Source organism: Bos javanicus, chromosome 5 (genome assembly GCF_032452875.1).
Source record: "Bos javanicus breed banteng chromosome 5, ARS-OSU_banteng_1.0, whole genome shotgun sequence".
NCBI lineage: Eukaryota > Metazoa > Chordata > Mammalia > Artiodactyla > Bovidae > Bos > Bos javanicus.
Window position 1 is genome coordinate 78049843 of NC_083872.1, and position 19844 is coordinate 78069686.

Here is a 19844-nt window from a genome sequence, read left to right on the forward strand (position 1 = left end):
GCATATCCTCCTGTCAAAATAACCTTAGAAAAGATTACAAGTAGGAGTGATGATATTAAGAAAAAGAGAAAATGGATAAAGTTGATACACATTTCTTAATAAGAATGTGTAGAAATGTCAAGGCAAAGCATTCAGTTTTTAGTTTGAATAAGTGCTCACTTTGAGTAAATATATAAATCATAGAAATTCATAATGTTTTTTTGTAAGTACAAATCAATATAAAATACAGAAAAACTGCTCAGACTGATAAAAATGTAGCATAGATGAAATGAATGAAAGATAACCAGTTTATTTACTAGAAAGAGTTATACATTAAACCATATTCAGTTGGCAACATAAACCAAGATAAAAGAATTGATGTATTGGCCTCAGTTATCTTCTTAGCACTGTAGTGCCTTTTCCAACCATTGAGTGCATGATCAAATACAAATACAAGCACATATTGTATGGATTCTCCCGTGAGACAGTCACTTAGGACTGTCAACAACAAAAACCTTTAAAAGGACAAGCAAAAATGAATTCATAAAATAACTGTTTGGATTTAAACACATTTGTCTTCAAGAACAAGTTTCCTTTGAAATTCGAATTTTAAAAAATAATTAGCTACTAAAGAGTTTCTTAGGTCAGATTTTTAGTCATGTTTTCATATGGTATCATTATTCAGTGGAAACACTTTACATCATTTAACACTGAAAGGGATAATAACAAAATTGCAATTAAATGCAGGATCATTACAACAATAATCATACAGTATACAAATCAGGGCTGGTCATACATTACACAAGTGTTAATACTGGGAAGAAATACAATGCCAGAATTATGTATGGTTCATCACATATGCATATTCATGCAAATAAAAACACTGTGTAGATTACCAAGATGTCATAAAATATTTTCAAGAAATTGTTTAATCAATGCTAACAGTCAAACCATTGAGCTAAAAACTGTGACAATAATATTAAAATCATTTACTTCCTCTAAGATTTGGTGCACAATCATATCTCTGAAGTCAAACAACAAAACAATTCATTCTTTGTCTCCATTATCATCAAATAATGATTTGTCAACAAAATGGTGACATTTCTGTTTATAGTTCTCTGATCTTTGTTTTAAAATGACTTTTTAAAGAGAAAAACAGTCACACTAGAAAGCATCAGATTTACTTCTCAGTGTTTTCATTAGAGAACCATAACAATAATTCTGACAGAAAAAAAAGTTTAAAATGTATTCTCAACCAAAGTTCTACAGCAATTAAACTTCAATCACGGAAATAATCTGGCTCTGCAGTTTGTCCAGGCTTCGGTTTAAATAGGGCAAATTTTAAATAACTCCAGAGGAAAGGGATAAAAATACACTGAGGAATAGAGCCATGCATTTCAATATGGGAAAGAGACCAGATACAGGTTAACAATCTCCTTACGTTCCTAACGAGAGGTCACAAGAGAAATAAGACTTTCTATAGTGTTTGTATTATGAATATGGGAAAGCTTACATGATGTGAAATATCTCATGCAACATTTTACACAGTAGACTTCTATGCACTCACATCCTTACACTAAAGGCAGTTAATTGCTGCTCTTCTTTGTAAGCAGAATATTATTTCTGGAAAATTCTTGATTGGGGAATATATCTTAATACTGAATATTTTTTTAAGTTATTCTTTGAGTAAGAAGGACAAAAGAGATGTTTAGATGACATTTTTCAGATGTAAACAAAAAAGAATCAGGATACATATACCACATACTGTGGTAGTTAATGGCATTTAAATAAAGATGAATTAAATTACAGATACAATTCATGTGGGGGCATTATTACAAACAATTATTATGGAAAAGATCACTCGGGAGTTAGATTGGTCTTGTATGTCCACAGAAATTGATTTTAAAGTAAAAACTTGTTAATCAGTATCAGCATTGATCATGCTTTCTATCACATCTCCAATTTAATACCTTTTTGAAGAATTATATTCTCTTTACTGAAAACATGTTGTAAATTTTTTGCAATCTTAAATATAAGGACTATTTAAAATCACTCTGGTTTATAAATTAAAAAAAAAAACATGGAGGGAGGGCAAATTTTTAAAATTTATCCTAAGAGTTCCTTTTGAGTCTAGTTCTTTATGATATTAATGCAGTGGCCTCCATGGGTTGAACCAGCACAGTTCCTTGGTGGAAATCCATCAGCTTCCCATGGTGTGTCTTTCTGAGATACAGATTATGTTTTTCGGCTGGTTAATTATAATTTGCCATTCTTAACCCAGTAGAAAATATATTTCATGTCTTCCTTTTCATATTTTATAATTTCCAATTGAGAATTATAAGGACTTTATTTAAAGCAGAATATCAGAAAATGTCCACATTTGTAGTTGATTTATTTGAGTGATGTTTCATGCTTGTTTGAAACAGAAAGACTATCAATACAGGAACATTTTCTAAAGCATGGGAAAAGCAAATATTTTAAATTGAAGATTCTTTTAAGAAAAGATAAAATTTGAGAGGCATTTGTTCCCCTGAGGGGTTGCATACCTATTTCTGAAATATTCCTGAGGACATTTGTTTTTTTAGACTCTGACAATTGAGGCTTTTTTATAGTAAAATTACTACATTCTTTAAAGATATTATGAAATATAGCTGGAAGGAAAAATAACACCAACAACTCTGTTTTGTTTTTCACCAAATGTTTTGGAAAAATTAAGATTGCTATCCTATTAAGGGACAAAATATTTCAAGTCTAACCAGTATAACTTTAATGTACTTTTTAAGTTTTAAATAAAAGCAGCAAAAAATTGTGGAATCCCAGAATTATCACACATTATCATAAGATATCTTGCCACAAAACTTAATCCTTACTAGACAATCAATAATATTTAATTCTCAACCAATAATATTTAATTCTTAAAAAACAAATCTTCCTTATGAATATCAATTTCACTGACAAATTTCCCACTGTTAAAAATCTCTTTCCCAGAGTGAATATAAATGCTTCACAGTGATGATTGTTTTTCTTATTCTAGACTTAGTAGTAGCCATAGTGGGTGCCTATCCCTTATTAACTTTTCTTGAAGATCACTACGTACCTCTTCTTCTTTAAGCTAACGTATAATCTTTATAAATAGGTCTTTTCTTAATTATTTAATAACTTTCCATTTTCTCCACGTCCTCCAAATTCTTCTTATTGAAACAGAACTGGATATGAAAAAAGGATCTGATGAATCATGAATTGATTGGAAAGATTAATTCTACGGTCCTGTATACCCCTGTGCACCCAGACCAAAGGCAATTTATTGCTCCTTTTTATTTTTTTACCTAGGAAAAATTCTCAATAGGAAAGCATTTCTGAATTCTAGTCTTTCCAGTATGGTAATTGTGCTTACTTTTTAAAGTCTTGCTAGTTATTTTTAATCTTTGCCCACTGTGTTTGTAATAATTAGCCAGTATTTTCATTATAGTTCTATAGTTGATTTTTCTACCCCAAGTCTGTCTTCAAGTAGCCTTACTGAGATTCATTCTTTTTTTATTTTCACTAGTTCTTCAGTTTTCCAATTTCCTTTTAAATCCTGATGTTTACAGGTACTGATTTTTATCAATGCTACACATATTTGGTCATTTTAAATGCCTATAAACAAATATAGATATGGCTCAGTTTAAACTATACTAAGTGATGCCACAATTTAAATACATGGAATTCTCTTAGGGACTATTATCTATTATTGTGCTGAAAATGAGAAATTTATTTCCAAATTTCTATATCTTTTTGGCAAAATTTGCTAAAATTAATATTTTTATAGAATTGCTATTTCAAAACAAGCATTTCCCACTCTTAATATAATGAATTGAAACAAAACTAGTATGTAATAGGATTAATGATAAACTTTTATTGGAAGAAATAAATGTTTTGTCTATGACCCAGCTTTTCAGCTGGTCACAAATACAGAGTGGGGAAGCACGAATGCCCTGTAGTTACACACAGACGATACTTACTGCTGAATTCCCTGTACCACCAATGAAACTGAGGAGGCAAAATAGGAAAATGTTCTGAGGTACTTTTTAAAAAGGCATATTTTCCCCCAGGCACAGTTTTTATTAAAAGTCAACTTAGCAGCTATGCCACTTTTCAGGTCCAAACACATGATACTTGAAAAAAAAAAGCAGGGGCAGGGGTTGGGGAGCTTCCTTTAATTGAACTCTAATAAATCCATGCTGTCTCACTAAGACTAGTACCAGGCAGATACAACACCAACAAAATAAAGAAAATGTTTAGGAACAGCAAGTCAGTGCAGGTGGAAAGAGCAAAAGGTTAGGTTGCCATGATCAGGGCTTTATGAAGATTTGTTTCTTTTCCCATATTTTAACCTGAATCTCTATTTGGATAAAGATTTTCAGCTACTGCAAGTTGCATAATAAATGACACTGTTGAAAATAGCACACATGTAAGGAACTCAAAATCTCTTGGTGGCTTTGGTAATAGTGACCTCTACTTAAAAGGTGTATGACTGATAGAGCTCCTGCTCTGTGCTTTAAGACTTGCCGACTGGCTGGCACCTTTGATGGGTCACCCTACCAGTGCTCCGATACCTCCACGCAGTCAGCTGAGTGACTCCTACTGGGTTGTCATTATTAAAGCCCTGCATTGTTAACTATCTTTTGTTAACAGTGAGGATTGATTTGTTTTAAAGTGAAGTTACAGATATCATTACAGGAAAAGGTCAAACCATTATGGATTTAAACAAGTTAAGGCTACCTGACTAGACAAGGAATCAGGGCTAGGAGCAGGTGTGTGGGCAGTGCTTGATATAAGGAGCCCAAGAGTATTAGACCTTTCAGCTCAATTAGCTGTTTTCCTTGTTTGTCAGATTATGTGCAAAATAAATTTTGCTGTGAAAATCCACTGCCTTAAATTAAGTCATAAAAGTTACCCAGCAGAATCTGTAAATTAACTAGGAACATGAAGTATCTCAATATAATATAATGATTGTAGGCACCTGAGTGTTTGTCAAAAGTAGACAATGAGCTAAGGTTTATTACCTCTTGTTTTTTTGGCAAGGAAGATTCATTATGAGAAAAACTAACAACAACAGAACATACAATTTTAATCAAAATTTGAACACTTTCTGGGTAAGTTAATTAACCAAAGGCTAAGTTACATCTGTATATGTATATATTTCCCATTTATACTTGATATCTTATAGCAGGAAAGACTCCTAATAGGACCCTGAATTTGGGAGAAGTAAAAAAAAAATTCTGGTCATTAAATAAACACACCATTTTTTCCCATCATGTTATTTAGCCTTCTTTAACGTTATTACATACGCTCACACACACACACAAAGGAGCAGCACCAGTGCGTCTACTTATCTGCCGTTAAAAAAAATTAAAGATGCCGTCAAAAGTTGAATAAGTCAATGAACCATAACATAGTCTCTTTTTCAGATTTACTTAATAACGTCCAATGACGAATTCGAGTTAAAAAACAAAACAAAAACAACCCAGCGGTCAATGAGCTACTGATTAGAAAGTAAGTGCATAAACAGTATCAGTGTAGCAGCAAAATACAGTTATTGTTAACATTCCAATGCACCTCGTTTATCATTTTGTGCAAGAAAAATGACCAGTCTGGCCAATTCCAGATTTCAAACTAAATTAAAACTCATACTTAATTGAGCATATATGCATATCTTAAAATAAATGATGTTCACCTCTCACAGAAATGATTTTTACAGACATATATATGTGGCAAGTAAAGTACAAAATAAATATCAATGACCAAAAAATTAGAATTAACTTCTATAGCTGAAATTGAAGTATAAGGAAAGATGATTTTACAATATATGTATTTTACATTGTCTTAGGTCTCTCTTATGCTATCGAGGTAAAGCCAGCCATCTGAGATACATATTTCCTGTTTCATTTTATTTTGATTTAATTTAACTGTAGCCATTTGATTACAGAAGTTTATCTGTGATTTAGAGAAACCATAAAGCATTTTGCTACACTGGAGTCTGTGCTTTGTGTTATTCTTCCCAACTTCCTCTTATCTTCCAAAATGATGGCCATTAATGCAATCAAACATCTAACCAACGAGAAGAAACCAGCCGCTGGATCTTGGGCAGTATCCTGTGTATGGCTACGAAACGTTCACCACAAGTGTTTGTCCGCGGGAGATGAAGACTAGGGGTAAGGAGGCTTGGAGAGACAGTGGAGAGGGGCGCACTGCGAGCTGGAATGTGGCTGCTCATCAGGCAGAGCTACGTCAGGACTGCAAATGAGAAACAAGCATGTCAGCGAGAGACAGATTAGCAAGGGGCTATGCACAATGGTAACGGTTCGACAGACATTATTTTCACAGGAATTTTGCACAGAAAATGGCCTAAATCTAAAGCATGCCAGGACAACTGTAGATTAAAAAAAAAAAAAAAAAAAAAGCCCCCCAGAAGAAAAATGAAACATGTTAGGGAAACAACATATGAACTCCTTCTCACCAGTCACTGTTTTCAATTTCTGCACCCAGTCATTCCCCTAGGTCTCTGGGTTAGTTGCAAGATTAGTTCTTTTCAAAATTTAATGATTATATAGCAATTACCTGGGAGTGATTCTGATACAATAGGTCTGAGGTGGGACCTGAGAAACTGCATTTCTAACAAGGTCCTGGGGACATGGACCTACTGAACCAAGGCTTCTGAGGATTCCACAGTTCTCAAGTAGATCCAGATTCAGTAGAACTAATTTGCCTGTGGAAGTCTAATTTGCTGTAAGGGTTCCCTCTACCTGTTTTAGCTTGGTGGTATACAGATGACTGAAGAGTAACTATATGATGCATATGGTTGTTCCCACATGACCACTTCTGAGAGCCTCTAGTTTAAATGAACACAGAAATGCTCAGGCTCATCAACGGCTTGATGAATAATATTGTAGCATAAGGATGCAAAATCATTGAATTTTCTAAGGTAATATTACAAATATATTTGGGTTCAGAACTTTTAAAATGTGACTAATGGGGGAAAATCACATTATGGGGAATTTTTTCAATTGAAAAAGACTGGCATTTTTCTAAAACTTTGCTTTTTTCCTTTATACTTTGGAACTCAGTACCACAGAATAATTTCTGCCAGGAGTGTTATTTGAGAAAGCTATTCTAGGTTTATTATTGTTATTTATTAACTTAATCATAAAGCTAATATAATCATTCAAGTCATTAAAAATTAGCATTAACAGTTTTTATCTTTGCTTTTTCATGTATATCTCTTGAGTTTTAATACAAAATCATAATTATGTACAATACTACTCTACTTCGGGTCTCTCTCCCAAAAATCTTTGAACTCTTATAAATGTAGTTTAAATGGAGATATACTCTTCTGCACTTGTTAGGATAACCAGTGATAAAAACGATTTTTCTTATCTATTTTTAAAATGTGGTAAATAAACATGGGAGAGCTAGAGGTTCAACACGAGGACTAAGAAAATACTGCATGGCAGGATGTTTCCCCCATCCTCAGATGACCTGGAAATAGAAAGGCAGACTTTCCCATGGACCTGAGTTTCTTTCTGTTAAGTTTGCATGATCTAAAACAAGCTTCTTTTTAGGGAAGGAAACATATTATTCAGCATAAGTTATGGCAAGTAGCATAAGGTGGTCACATCATACAAGAGGGATAAGTGTTTGAAGACCCATGGAGTTCAATAATCTTCTGTATAAAGGAAGGCAAGCATTTCTGTTTGACCTGGTGAGGTGTATAGTGGCAGCGACTTCCCCAGTGTATCATACGGTAAAGCGTCTGCCTACAATACGGGAGACTAGGGTTCAATCCCTGGGTTGGGAAGATCTCCTAAAGAAAGAAGTGGCAACCCACTCCAGTATTCTTGCCTGGAAAATCCCTGGTAGGCTACAGTCCATGGGGTGGCAAAGAGTCGGACACGACTGAGCAACTTCACATTCACACACAGGTTACAGCTCACTTGGCCCAACACATTATGTTGTTCATGATAATTAAAATTCTTTTTCATTATTTCTGATTTCTTAAAGTGACAGGTTACAAATATTTCATATTATACTATTACTATTTTTAATTTGCACAAAATATAATTGTACTGTGTATTTTATGTGACAGAGGCATATTTTTGGCTTACAGATTAAGGAATCACTTCTTGAATATAAATACTGTATTTGATAAATTCTAATCAAATAATTTAATCATAATAATCATAATCACTTAATCATAATAAGTTCTAATCATTTAGTCAAACTGGTTCTCAAAAAAAAGAAAAAGAAGAAAGGTGAAGTAAAATTAAACTTAGAAAGATTCCTCATTAGCCTTTCCATTTCTTATCTAACTGAAACACTTAAAACAGTAGCTTTCTCCACTCTGCCCAAGCAAGTTAGAGAGATTATGAGAGATTGCAGATTTCTGTCTTGAGAAATGGTTAGGTACTAAGACTGGTTAGTAGTAATTAAAGATATTGAGAACACACTGTAGGCCAGGCCTGTGCCTCCCTGAATCCTCCCAATATCCATTCTCTTTCTCACTTTACAAGTAAAGAAATGGAATCTTAGCCAGCAAAAGCAACTTCCAAGATTACACAGCCAGTAGGTATTAGAAGTGGGAACCAAACCCAGATAATGTGACTGCAGAATTCATTCACTCACTGAACTTCTGTCGTGCGCCTGGCACTACCCCAGCCTTGGGTGGGATGAAGGTGCTTTTCGGAGAACGACTAAGTTTAGAGCCCATGTTCTTCTGCCTTACAAACAGAGAATCCCACTGAGATGGATTTGAACATTTATAATTATATTCAGTTACTTAGTAATTGAAATTGCTCTACAGTTGGCTGCTGTTATTAAATAGCATTTGTATGTTAGTGAAGAACTTTCCTGAAGTAAAAACCTTGTTGCTGGAAGGGGTGGGAACAGCAGGCCGAGACATCAGTTGGAAGACACTGGCTTGGGGCCTATTTAATCACATACTTTCTCCTGCTAACTTGATGTTCCACTTAAATAGCTGGCTGCCCAACTGCCTCAGAAACCGAGTCACACTGGGGCTTTGGCTGCTGCTGCTTGTGGAAAGCATCTGCAGCTCTCAGCTCTAACCCTTGACCAACATGCAGCCTGCTACTGATGTCTACTCCTCAGACACACATGGAAGTACATCTGGGCCTGCCCTTACTCAAAAGAAGCCTTGCCCTGGGAGAAGAGCAACAGTCATATTAAAATAAGGAGAGAACAACAAGCAGGCTATAAAAGCCACAGCCAGATTACAAAAACTAGATACCATCAGAGGCAAATAACTGGAGATGAAGGATTTCAAGAAAATGTTTAGGTCTTGATGGGGTGCTCTGATGCTTGTGTCAAAGTTTGGCCATGAAATTTACCATGAAAGTAAATTCATGATGTATTTGCAATGCTTTCATTGGAATAGAAATTGTTTAGCTTACTCTCCAGGTTACCATCCAGGGAGTCTGTAGATTTGCCTTTAAAATTGTTTAGTGAATCTTACATAAAGGCACTATCACTGAAAATATTCTTTTTTGAATGCCAATTACAAGGTTCTCTTCATCTTTCGATGTCAGTTTCACTGAGAGTACTGAGTGGACAGAAAACGGAAACACTTTCGTAAAGTTGTCTTGGAACAGACATTAGATATGCTTTATACTTTCCTAATTGTTTGCCTGAGTAATATATTCTAAAGCAAAAGACAAACAACTCCAGGTTTTATGTTTTGAAAGGTAATGAAACCCTGGACTAATCCAAGGATTTACTCACAGAAGGAAGCTGAAGGCAGCCTGTAGTCTACCTGTTAGTGACCAGTAAAATAAATTCTAGCTCTCTTGTATTTTCAGTGGCACATGTGAACTTCAGGAATCCAATGTGTGTTTGTATAGTCCATGTTTGAAATAAAATGTGGCAAGTATAATTATATATAAGAAGTCATCATGTGGGAAAGGAGAGCTTGGGGTCTGTGGAACTGACATGCGGCTGGGTGGGAAAGTAAGGACGTCTGAATTTACCTGACAGCTGGGCAGTCTTGCCTCCCGGCTAGTTGTGAGCACTGTGGCGGTACGGAGGCAGCAGGCTGCTGACAATCTATAAGAAACTGATAAATTAGACATGTATACAGAGATGGCAGAGCAACGTGTTAGTAACAGTAACTTAGGCAGTTGCCTGAGAGATTTAGTGAGGAATGTGTAGTCACACAGAAACATCTGAATTAAGCTTTTTTCCCCTGAATGATGCCAATAGAGAAGACAAGGCTTTTTCCTTAATTAAACACAGTATTTAAAAATTAGTGAAAAAAAATTAGTAGTGAAATTTCTCAAGTACATTAGGACATACACAGCCATTCATATTTGATGCTTGGTTACATCTAAAAATAAAAGATGTATTAACATAATGAAAGATCCTCAAGTTCTAAACTTGAACATGGTGGTAGCTACTTGCTTAGCATTTAGATTTGCTATTCCAAAATGTTTTATATTCAGATAGCTGACTTTGTATTTGGACACACAGGTATATTGAGAAAAGCATGCAATACACACTTTTCTATCATTAACAGAAGGATATCTGAGAAGAAAATTAGCTTCACAGTTTTCTGAAAATAGATTTTATTTACCAAAAGTAAGACTTGTTAGTTAGAAGTCTTAGAATGTTTATTTTATTATATTAAGTTGTTAGTTACTTGGATTGATGGAGAAAGCTAATCTGAATGATAAGTCTTTTATTTTTGTCTTCTGAAAATCACATAACTCACATTAGGTTGACAAATCACTAGCTGTTAAAAGTTCATTCTTTAGCTGATCAGTTATGTTACTTATCTACTCCAAGAAAGACTGTGTTCTGAAATAATCAAGGAGCAGTCTGTTTGCTGATGTACTATAATCACCTGCTAAGCTAGTTAGAAATGCATACATTATATTTCTGCAAAAAGATTTTGCAGAAAAAGTTCAAATTAGAACAAAAACTTTCAATTATTTTTAATTGCAGAATTTCTTCTTACTAATTGCTTAGACTATGTATCTTTCCCTATATGTTATATAGGTAATAGTTAAGCCAAATTAATTACAAATTCTGGATTTAAAGTCTTGAATTAATGAGCTTTTACTGAAATTTACATTCAAAGGCTTGAATCTAAGCACTACTTTGTTCTAAAGTCAATATATTCTCTATTACAACAAAACTTGCTTGTATAACTCGGAAATATCAAAATTCATGATGCTTTTATAGAAGACATTGCAAATACACTAAATGTCTGTGATGGAAAGTAGAAAATAAGATAGGCTTGATTTAAATTCATTCAAGAGAACATCACTGAAGAGAGAGGACCTTTTCATAAACTGGTCTTGGTTCCAGAGTAACTTATTAATTACTGTTTTTTAATAGGGAGTATATCTGATTAGTTGAGTAGCTGTTGTTCAGATTATCATACTCAGTAAAAGTCTTTCAAATATAACAAATATTTCCATTTTCTTAGCTTTGGTAAATTCTTTTCATTTTTTTCTTTAAGTCTTTGTTTTTCCATTTTGCAGCTTGATTAGCTCAATGATTCCCTTTTGTAGAAACTCAGGAGTCTTAAAGGATGAATTCCTTTATGCGCTTTTCATTTTTTTCAATAGCCATGATAAAGGATAATTTTAGACAAAGTTGTACAAATTTAGACAACTATTTTAATCTCGCCAGCAGACCTAAGTTAAACAGATGTATGCTGCCCTCTTATGTTACATTTGAGTAAAGGCAATAAACAAATACAAACACTTGGGAGTCTAGCTTGCTTTTTCCTATTGCCAGCTCTTCATCTGTGGAATGGCAAGCCTCAGAATTACAGTTTTTAAATGGTTTAAATTCTATCTCTTATTTCTGTAAGATTTTCCTTTTTTTTTTTTTGGTTAATACAGTCACAGACTTTTGTTCATTTGAAATATACTTTGTGATGAAATTCAGAAAACAGGCAAGCAGGACCACAATGCACCCTCTTAATGAACTGTTTGATATGTGGTGGATATTTCTTACATTTGTAGTGAATATAAGTTTTCCCCTCTTTAGAAATTATATTGCCTCCAGCTAATTATTATTTTGCATTTATTATTTACAAGTACTTAGCTAAGTGTTATACTTAAAGAATTAAAAACAAATTCCATAGATAAGGTGGTAAAAGATTTTAAAAAGAAATCTGAAAAATAATTAATTGCTCTGACTCAATTGTCTTCTGAATTCCTCTTCTGTGATCAACAATCCTCCAATCGTGGACTCTGCTAACCCAGTTGAACAGCAATGTGTGTTTGGCATGTACTTTGAAAATGAAAGGGGAGGTTGGGAGGTTGAGAAAATCCCTTCCAGCTACGAGATGCTGTGGGCTTTACATGATCTCATGTGTTCTTTGTAGGTTCTACTCTGGTAGACCTATTCACAAAGGAACTAGGCCTCACCTCATTGCTTTTGAGGGCACAGAAGATTAGAATTATGTGATTTAAGGAGGAGGAGTCTCAGAACATCGCAAGTCACTGCTGTTATCAGGGGCCACCAGAATTTGTTTCAACCATTCAGCAATTTAGTTACTAAACTAAGGAAAACAGAAGATATGGTCCCTGGTCAATTGAGAAAGACAAGCACATTCAACAAACAAAATAAAGTGTCATGACGACGATGATGATGATGAGATGGAGTGATGGTGGCAGCACCTGGTAGTACTCATTCATTGCCTACCATGCACCAGGCACTGTGTGGACGCTTAATATGTGTGCTCTCCCTTAACCGTGTTTTATTAACCCCCATTTATGGATTACAAAAGGTTAAATAACTTGCCAAAGTTCACTAAGAGGTGGAGCTGGAATTTGAATCCAGGATTGAATGATCCAAGGGCTGAGTTATATTTTGAGACACTTCATTGCATTGTTCCCCATGATAGGGAAAAGTTGGGCTCTCAGAGCAGAAACAATTCACTAATCTAAGTAGTCAGGAAATGCTTCTTAGAGGTTGTGATATCTAGGTTGTACACCTAGAAAAGAAATTAGTTAAAGAATTTAGCAACTATAAGCTGTTTATGGCCTCTACTAATAGTAATACAATATTTTACAAAATTAAAGTGTTTACTTGAAATGCCCAGAATTTGATAACACTAAACATTTACATTATAAGGCTATAGGCCTGAGAAATGTCACAAAACTGAAGAGATTGTTAGTGCCTCAAGGGTAGAGATGAATAAGGGATATTATTGTTTAACACGTCTATATGTCCTGATATACATATGAACTTATTTGACATTCCTCCATAAACAAAGCCTCCAGTAGAAAAGAAGATAGAAAAGGGGAGAAGGAAGGAAGGAAATTATTTCATGAATCAGTATGATGTTACTTCTCCTAGGAACTGTATATAAGTTTTAAATCTTAGCAACACTCTGCAGTTGTTATTTTCACTATTCCTATCATGAGGAAAGTAAGTATTTTTGATCTATGGGACTATATTGAAATCTCTTATCTACTGAGAACTATTTTTTCTTTACATTTTTCATGATCTCTACCACCAAAAACAAATACAGAACTTGGCATCATGGTAGGTTCTCCACAAACATTCATTGATTTAGTTAATACATGACCACCTGCTAGGAAGCGGCTGAGCAAAGATATAGATTTTTCTGATGTTAAGGCTTATTTTCTACTCACTACTCTGGTTGTCTCTCTGATTGATGCCAGCTACCTCTATACTCACTACTCTGGTTGTCTCTCTGATTGATGCCAGCTACCTCTAGAAATACCTCTAGATACCTCTGGCATCACCGATTCAATGGACATGAACTTGGGCAAACTCTGGGAGAGGGTGAGAGAAAGGGAAGTCTGGCATGCTGCAGTCCATGGGGTCGCGAAGAGTTGGACACGACTTGGCAACTGAACACCACCAACCTCCAGAAAATATCAGACCCATATTGCCAAAGAAACATAAGAACTTCATTAGACGATTGACAGTAATTTGAAGGCAGCTAGTTACCTCAAAAACACAAAGAAAGATAAAAGGTACAAGAATGAGGATAATATCTAGTTTCTATAAAGAGGTGGCTGAAAGTGGCGAATTTCATTGGCAGGAAGGAAAGTCTTGTCATATGGTTTTCCTTGAGGTATCTACCATTTTTAAACTCTTTCATGCAGTTTAGAACACCAACCAATTTTCTAAAAGTCAATACCTTTGGGAGTCCATGAGCCCACTGACTGTTTGGGAGGGCCTCTCGACGAAGGAGGCTAGGAACACCTCTATGTTTTCGGCCCCATGTGTGCCTCAGATGGCAGTGAGAGGAGTTGGTAAGGACATTGTGCAGCTTCAGGGGTGGCTTCCTACAGCCAGGATATTCTGATGGGGGCAGAGCAGCAGCTGCTTGTGGCTGGCAGTTTCCTACAGAATGGCCTGCACTCCAGTGCCTGGTTTTCCTGACTTGAGAATTAATGCATCCTTGCTATTTCATGAGGTATTTTCAATACCACATCTCCTTCCCTCATGACCATACACTGTGTCAGATGCTTCATACTTTCCCCTGGAATGATTTCTATCTCCTGAGTTTTCCTCAGGCTAAATAATTCAAGTTCTTCCTCAGAGGACATAACCTCCCATACCCTCCTCTTTGCTCTCTGACCATGCTCCAGGTTGTGTACAATCTTCTAAAACTGAGGTGCTCAGAGAGGAAACCATGCACAGTAAGATGTAACAGCTTGACTGGCGTGGCAGCATCCTGCCTCACCTGAGACATTCTGATTCTATTTAAAAACAAAACAAAACAGAAGCCTGCATGACATTTTTTGGGCAGCAACATCAGACTGCCAACTTCACATGAGCTTACTTTGTTTGAAGATGGTGCTGTCAGGTCATATCTCCTCCATTCTGTACTTACAGTGTCAGGAATTCCAATGCAATATTTTATATACTTTTAACTTTATGTTAATTTCTAATAAGTTTTACTTCTTCCTACCTGGTGCATCTCTTAGGTCCTATTCTGTCATCTACCATATCAACTTCCTCTTCCTTTTATTTTTCCTCTCAAGTTAGAAAATGTGACAGTCATGACCTTGATTCTTCTCAACTCTAAGCAGGTGAAGGGTTGAAATAAATATTTTTTAATTCAAGGAAACTCACAGGAAAAGATATACACAAGCACAAATTCTAAATGAAAATCCATACTCCAATTTCAGCTGACTTTCTTTTTAGCAAAAATCAAAGTAGAGTGAAGTTAAAGTGATCAAATCAGTCCTGGAGAAAACAAAATTGATGATAGAATGTGAAATTTGAGTTGGTAGAAAATACAAATTTTTATGCATTGTGTACCAAGGTAGAGACATAAAACTTGCATATCGTATGTTTTTAGTCTCCCAACTCAGGAACTCTGAATATTTGTGGATAATAGCACAAAGGTGTTCTTCACAATTAATTACTGATATACTTATGCACATACTCAGCTCTTAAATGAGGGTTTTACACAGTAATCCACGGGACTGGATAATGGGTACATCACAATTTCCTTCCATTGCCCAGCGATGCTTCTGCAGCAATTTTTTTTTATGGTCTCTTTGCCTTCCTCTTTATTCTTTCTCTTCTGTGCTCTTCAACTTTCCTCCGTATCAGCATAAGATGTAGGTCCATCAGAGAGATCTTAATGTTTAGACTCCCTGCTCCACAAACCAGTAGGTGAGGGACATTGAAGAAGTGAATTCAGTCCTAGCCTCAGCTTTTCTGTTAAGTGAGGACATTAAATATCAATCCTGCAGATCAGGTGAGAGGATGTTTGTGAAAGCATGAAGCCCAGGGCCCATGGGTAAGAACTGGTCATCGAATAACACACGAGGGGCCAAAAGGAGAAGTCAAGATGACCTTGAGATTTTCAATTTCAAGAAAAAAGTCACTGCCATTCAAACAGAAATTAAAAGGCCAAAATAGACCGTATGATAAAATCATTTCAGCAAGTCTTTGCTCCTTTTATTACATTCATCTAAAATGCTCTTTTCTTCTCTTGGACTGTTCAGAACTAACAAGTTTCAGTTTTTACTCCTGACCACCCCAGAAGGAAGTGTCTGCTTCCTCTAAACTCCAATAGTACTTATCTCATTGTCTTCAGCTTTTGAACACTGTTTTCCTTGCAGTGTATCTGAATTCTTCAGTCATGCTATGCAGTTGACAAAGAAGACCCTGCCTTATAATTCTTTGTTTTCCCACAGTCCTTTACTTTGAGAATTTGCATGTGATGCAGAATACCTGCTAATATACTGACTTTGCCTTCCCTAAAGGATCACTAGATTTGTTTATTAGTTACATTATCAATGTCATTGTGTGATGGGTTGACTTGAGAAAGAAAGAGTACAATTTAGACATTCCTGTCATCATCATAACATCCTCCTAACAAAAGGAATAGGAAAGAGAAAATACTCTCCAACAAAGATTTTAATGCTAGTTTAGTGATATTAGGTGATTAATGATTCTTTAATAAATTTTAAGACTTTGATGTATAAATCTTGAAATTATAATTGCTATTATATAAAATAGGTCAAATAACATCGATACTAAATTATTCCTCACTAAATCTATGAAATGAGTAATAGTGTGTTAGTGAATAAACAGAAAAGTAAATGGGAAAAAGCATCAAAATACATTCTTCTTGTAGTAGTAACTTGAACACTTAAGTAGTCCTATGGATGCCTATACACATAAACTGAAAAAACAGACATATCCAGTAGAGAATTTAAGAAAAAATTAAGATAGAAACATTATATAAAGAAAAATAATGAGAGCATGAGATAGAAACATTTACATGAATATAAACAGTAGATAGGAAAAGTTGAAATACTTTAAAAAATCCAATGATGAACTTAATGGTACATCAGCACTAGTAAAAATGGATAGCTGTGAACAGCTTTTAACATTTTATAATCAAACACATAGAGTTGGCTATCTCATCCCTTTTTGCCAAATATATCACATGAATTTCTCTGGAAGTACCCACAAATAAAACAATTACATAGTTTCCGGCTACTCAGGAGTGTAGTCTACAATTTATGTCACCAGTCACTTCAGCCTTAACTTTACATCAGTGTTTAACACAGCAAATCCCCTTATTTGTTTATACCCTTATTATAGTTAGAGACAATCATTATTCATTAAAAATTTCCAGGGAAAAAAGCAGAATTGTTGAAACACGTAAAAATATTTCAGTATAGACAATGAAAAAATATGATCTTTAAAAACATATGACTCTTTAAAACATCTGGCTCTGCCTTCATATAAATGACAACTGTGCATAGGTTATCATGCTTAGGGGACAAGCATTAAAATTGTCTTCAACAATACAGAATCAGAGCATGATTTGCTAAAGACAGGGAACATTTATAGGCATTTCAGTGATTATAGAGTAGACAAAAACTTTCACACAGCTTTCAACTTGCTGTCCTGAGGAATATCACATGACTAGCTGATAAAACAAAGCAGTATTAATAAATCTATATTTATTTTGAACCTTGAAAAAGAGAAATATAAAAATGCCCTGCGGTATTGTCAACTTTCTGCTTCTGAATAACTTACAATTAAACCATGAGCATGAGCCTATGTAGGAAGACATGGAAGATAAAGGGGAAGAGGGTAATTAAATACAGTGGCACCAAGAGGTAAAAGTACATTTTGCTTCCAGATTCTTACATCAATTAAGTACCTTTTAGAAAATAACTTTGTTCAGAAATGACCTTCTCAAGAACAGTGTCAGCTGGTACAAAGTTAACTCAGGATGGTGTGATGGTCTGTTCTCATTAAACAATCTCAATAACAGCATGTATCAGATGAAGACCATCTATTCCTTTGAAATGTCAGAATTAATTCATCATCAAAAAGAAATGAGAGAAATAAGTTAAACTACAAACAAGAGCCCACTAAAAAATCAAGTGAAAATATATCCCAAACAAGAAAAATATATGAGACACCACTCAGTAAACTGTGTTTGATTTTCTTATTTTATAGTCATTTCCAACAAATAGGGGTTCTGTATCAACCTAGAGGGGTGGGATGGGGAAGGAGATGGGAGGGAGTTTCAAAAGGGAAGGGATATATGTATACCTATGGCTGATTCATGTTGAGGTTTGACAGAAAACAGCAAAATTCTGTAAAGCAATTATCCTTCAACAAAAAATAAATTAATTAAAAAAAATAACACACACACACACACACAAAAAAAAAATCACACTAGAAAATATTCTGAGAGGTTCAGGGCATCCTCTTCTGTAAAGCAATGGATGAGAAAATTATAGATTTTCACCAATATCAGTTGTTTCTTGGCTTTTTTTTTTTTTTTTTTTAAGTAAAGAAGAACTACTTATAACATGTAATCCTCCATATTTGAGGAGGGGGACAACCCAGAAACCCCAAAACTAAACCAAAGTTCCTCACAAGAAAATTAAACCATATGTATAACTTGGTTAAAGGAAAAGCAGTATGTTTAAATATTAAATATTTTTAAAACCCAAGTTTACAGAAGGTGCTTATTCAGCTTTCAAAGAAAAGATTAAAGATCTACAATAGCAAGCTTCCTAATGTAAAAGTACTTATTTGTAGAAAATTGAAGCAAAGCTCTTTCAGAAATAAATCTATTAAAGAAAATAAGGTTCACTCAGGTTAATAGCCAACTTACCTCTTTTTGCTTTTGATGTCAAGTAGTGCATAAAAAGAGAAAAAAATTTATGTTTAACTGATTCTCGGATCATAATGGCTTATTCCATAAACACCTACTCAGAGTAAATGACTATACTATACTTTTTGTTTGTTTGTTTTACAGAATCCTACCAATAGTGGTGGAGCTGGGACTTCCTGGAAAGTCAGAATAGGTATTTAAGATGAATTAAACAACATCCACATTGGGTATCTATTCCTACCCTAAATTTCTAATTTCAGTTCTTATGACTCAAACTGATCATAGGCTGATTTTCCATTGTTAATAAGACAAAATCTTAAGTGCGATGAAGGACTAGGAGGTGAAACTCAATTTAGAGCAAAAATGGACTAGATGAACAGCATCGGAGCAGCAAAACGTCCTTAACATGAGGAAAGCATATATCCTTAAACTAAAAAATGTACCAATTATATATCCACCAAAAGCAGGTTTCATTAAAACAACTGTCCTGCTCTAAACCATTATCCTGCAAAGTAAATGCATATAATTTCATATAAAATTTTAAATCATATAAATGCAAATATTTGAAGTTATCAAAGTTTCTTTTAAATAATTAGTTTAAGAGTAACAATCTAACCTAGCCCATCTTTCAAGAACATTCACTGACAATGGAGGTTACATGAGAAGCTCAGCTCAGGAAGCAGTCCCCCTAAAGAACACTTGATTTGTGAATTGGACACACTGAAGTGACATAAAAATAATGTATATACCAAAAAAAAAAAAAAGAAAGAAAGAAAAGAGGACATCTATACTCTAGTAATGAGCATAGCCAAAACAAATTTGGCTCTTATATGTACAGTTTACAAAAACTTTAAATTTGTGATATGGAGAGTATACCAATGACTTCTTTTTTGGCTGAGAGGTGACTATGAAATTAATGGTTATATGATATCTTTATAACTTTACATTTACTTTTTTAGTAAACAATAGAAAGCAATAAACTCAACCGTTTTGTGCTTTTTTTCGTTGTTCTCTCATACCTTTTATGCATAATACACTGGGAAACAGCCAAGAAAACCAAACAAGCATCAGCAGATGGCTAAAGAGAAGGATGTGTGAAAGAAGGCACATACAGCTATGCAAGAGCAAAACAAGAAGGTGGCAAGGTGTTTCACTGTTGTACAATGAATACAGTGCACTGTGAATCTTTCTGGTTGATTAGCTGTATGAGTTCAAT

General features: G+C 34.7%; 1 protein-coding gene across 5 annotated transcripts in view; it reads right to left on the reverse strand.

The window, feature by feature from the left end:
* Window positions 1–269: 269 nt before the first annotated feature.
* BICD1 (BICD cargo adaptor 1) overlaps window positions 270–19844 on the reverse strand; it is a 252610-nt gene continuing 233035 nt past the window's right edge. For 3 of the 5 annotated variants that reach the window (XR_009736572.1, XR_009736573.1, XM_061417442.1), the window contains one exon: window positions 270–6255. Coding sequence is in view for 3 of the 5 variants with exons in the window: in XM_061417442.1 (XP_061273426.1) it covers window positions 6250–6255 (6 nt within the window). In the remaining 2 variants the exon portion in view is untranslated. Of the gene's footprint in view, window positions 6256–9998; window positions 10075–18628; window positions 18638–19844 lie in introns of all 5 variants that reach the window. The other 2 variants (XM_061417443.1, XM_061417441.1) reach the window with 2 other exon arrangements.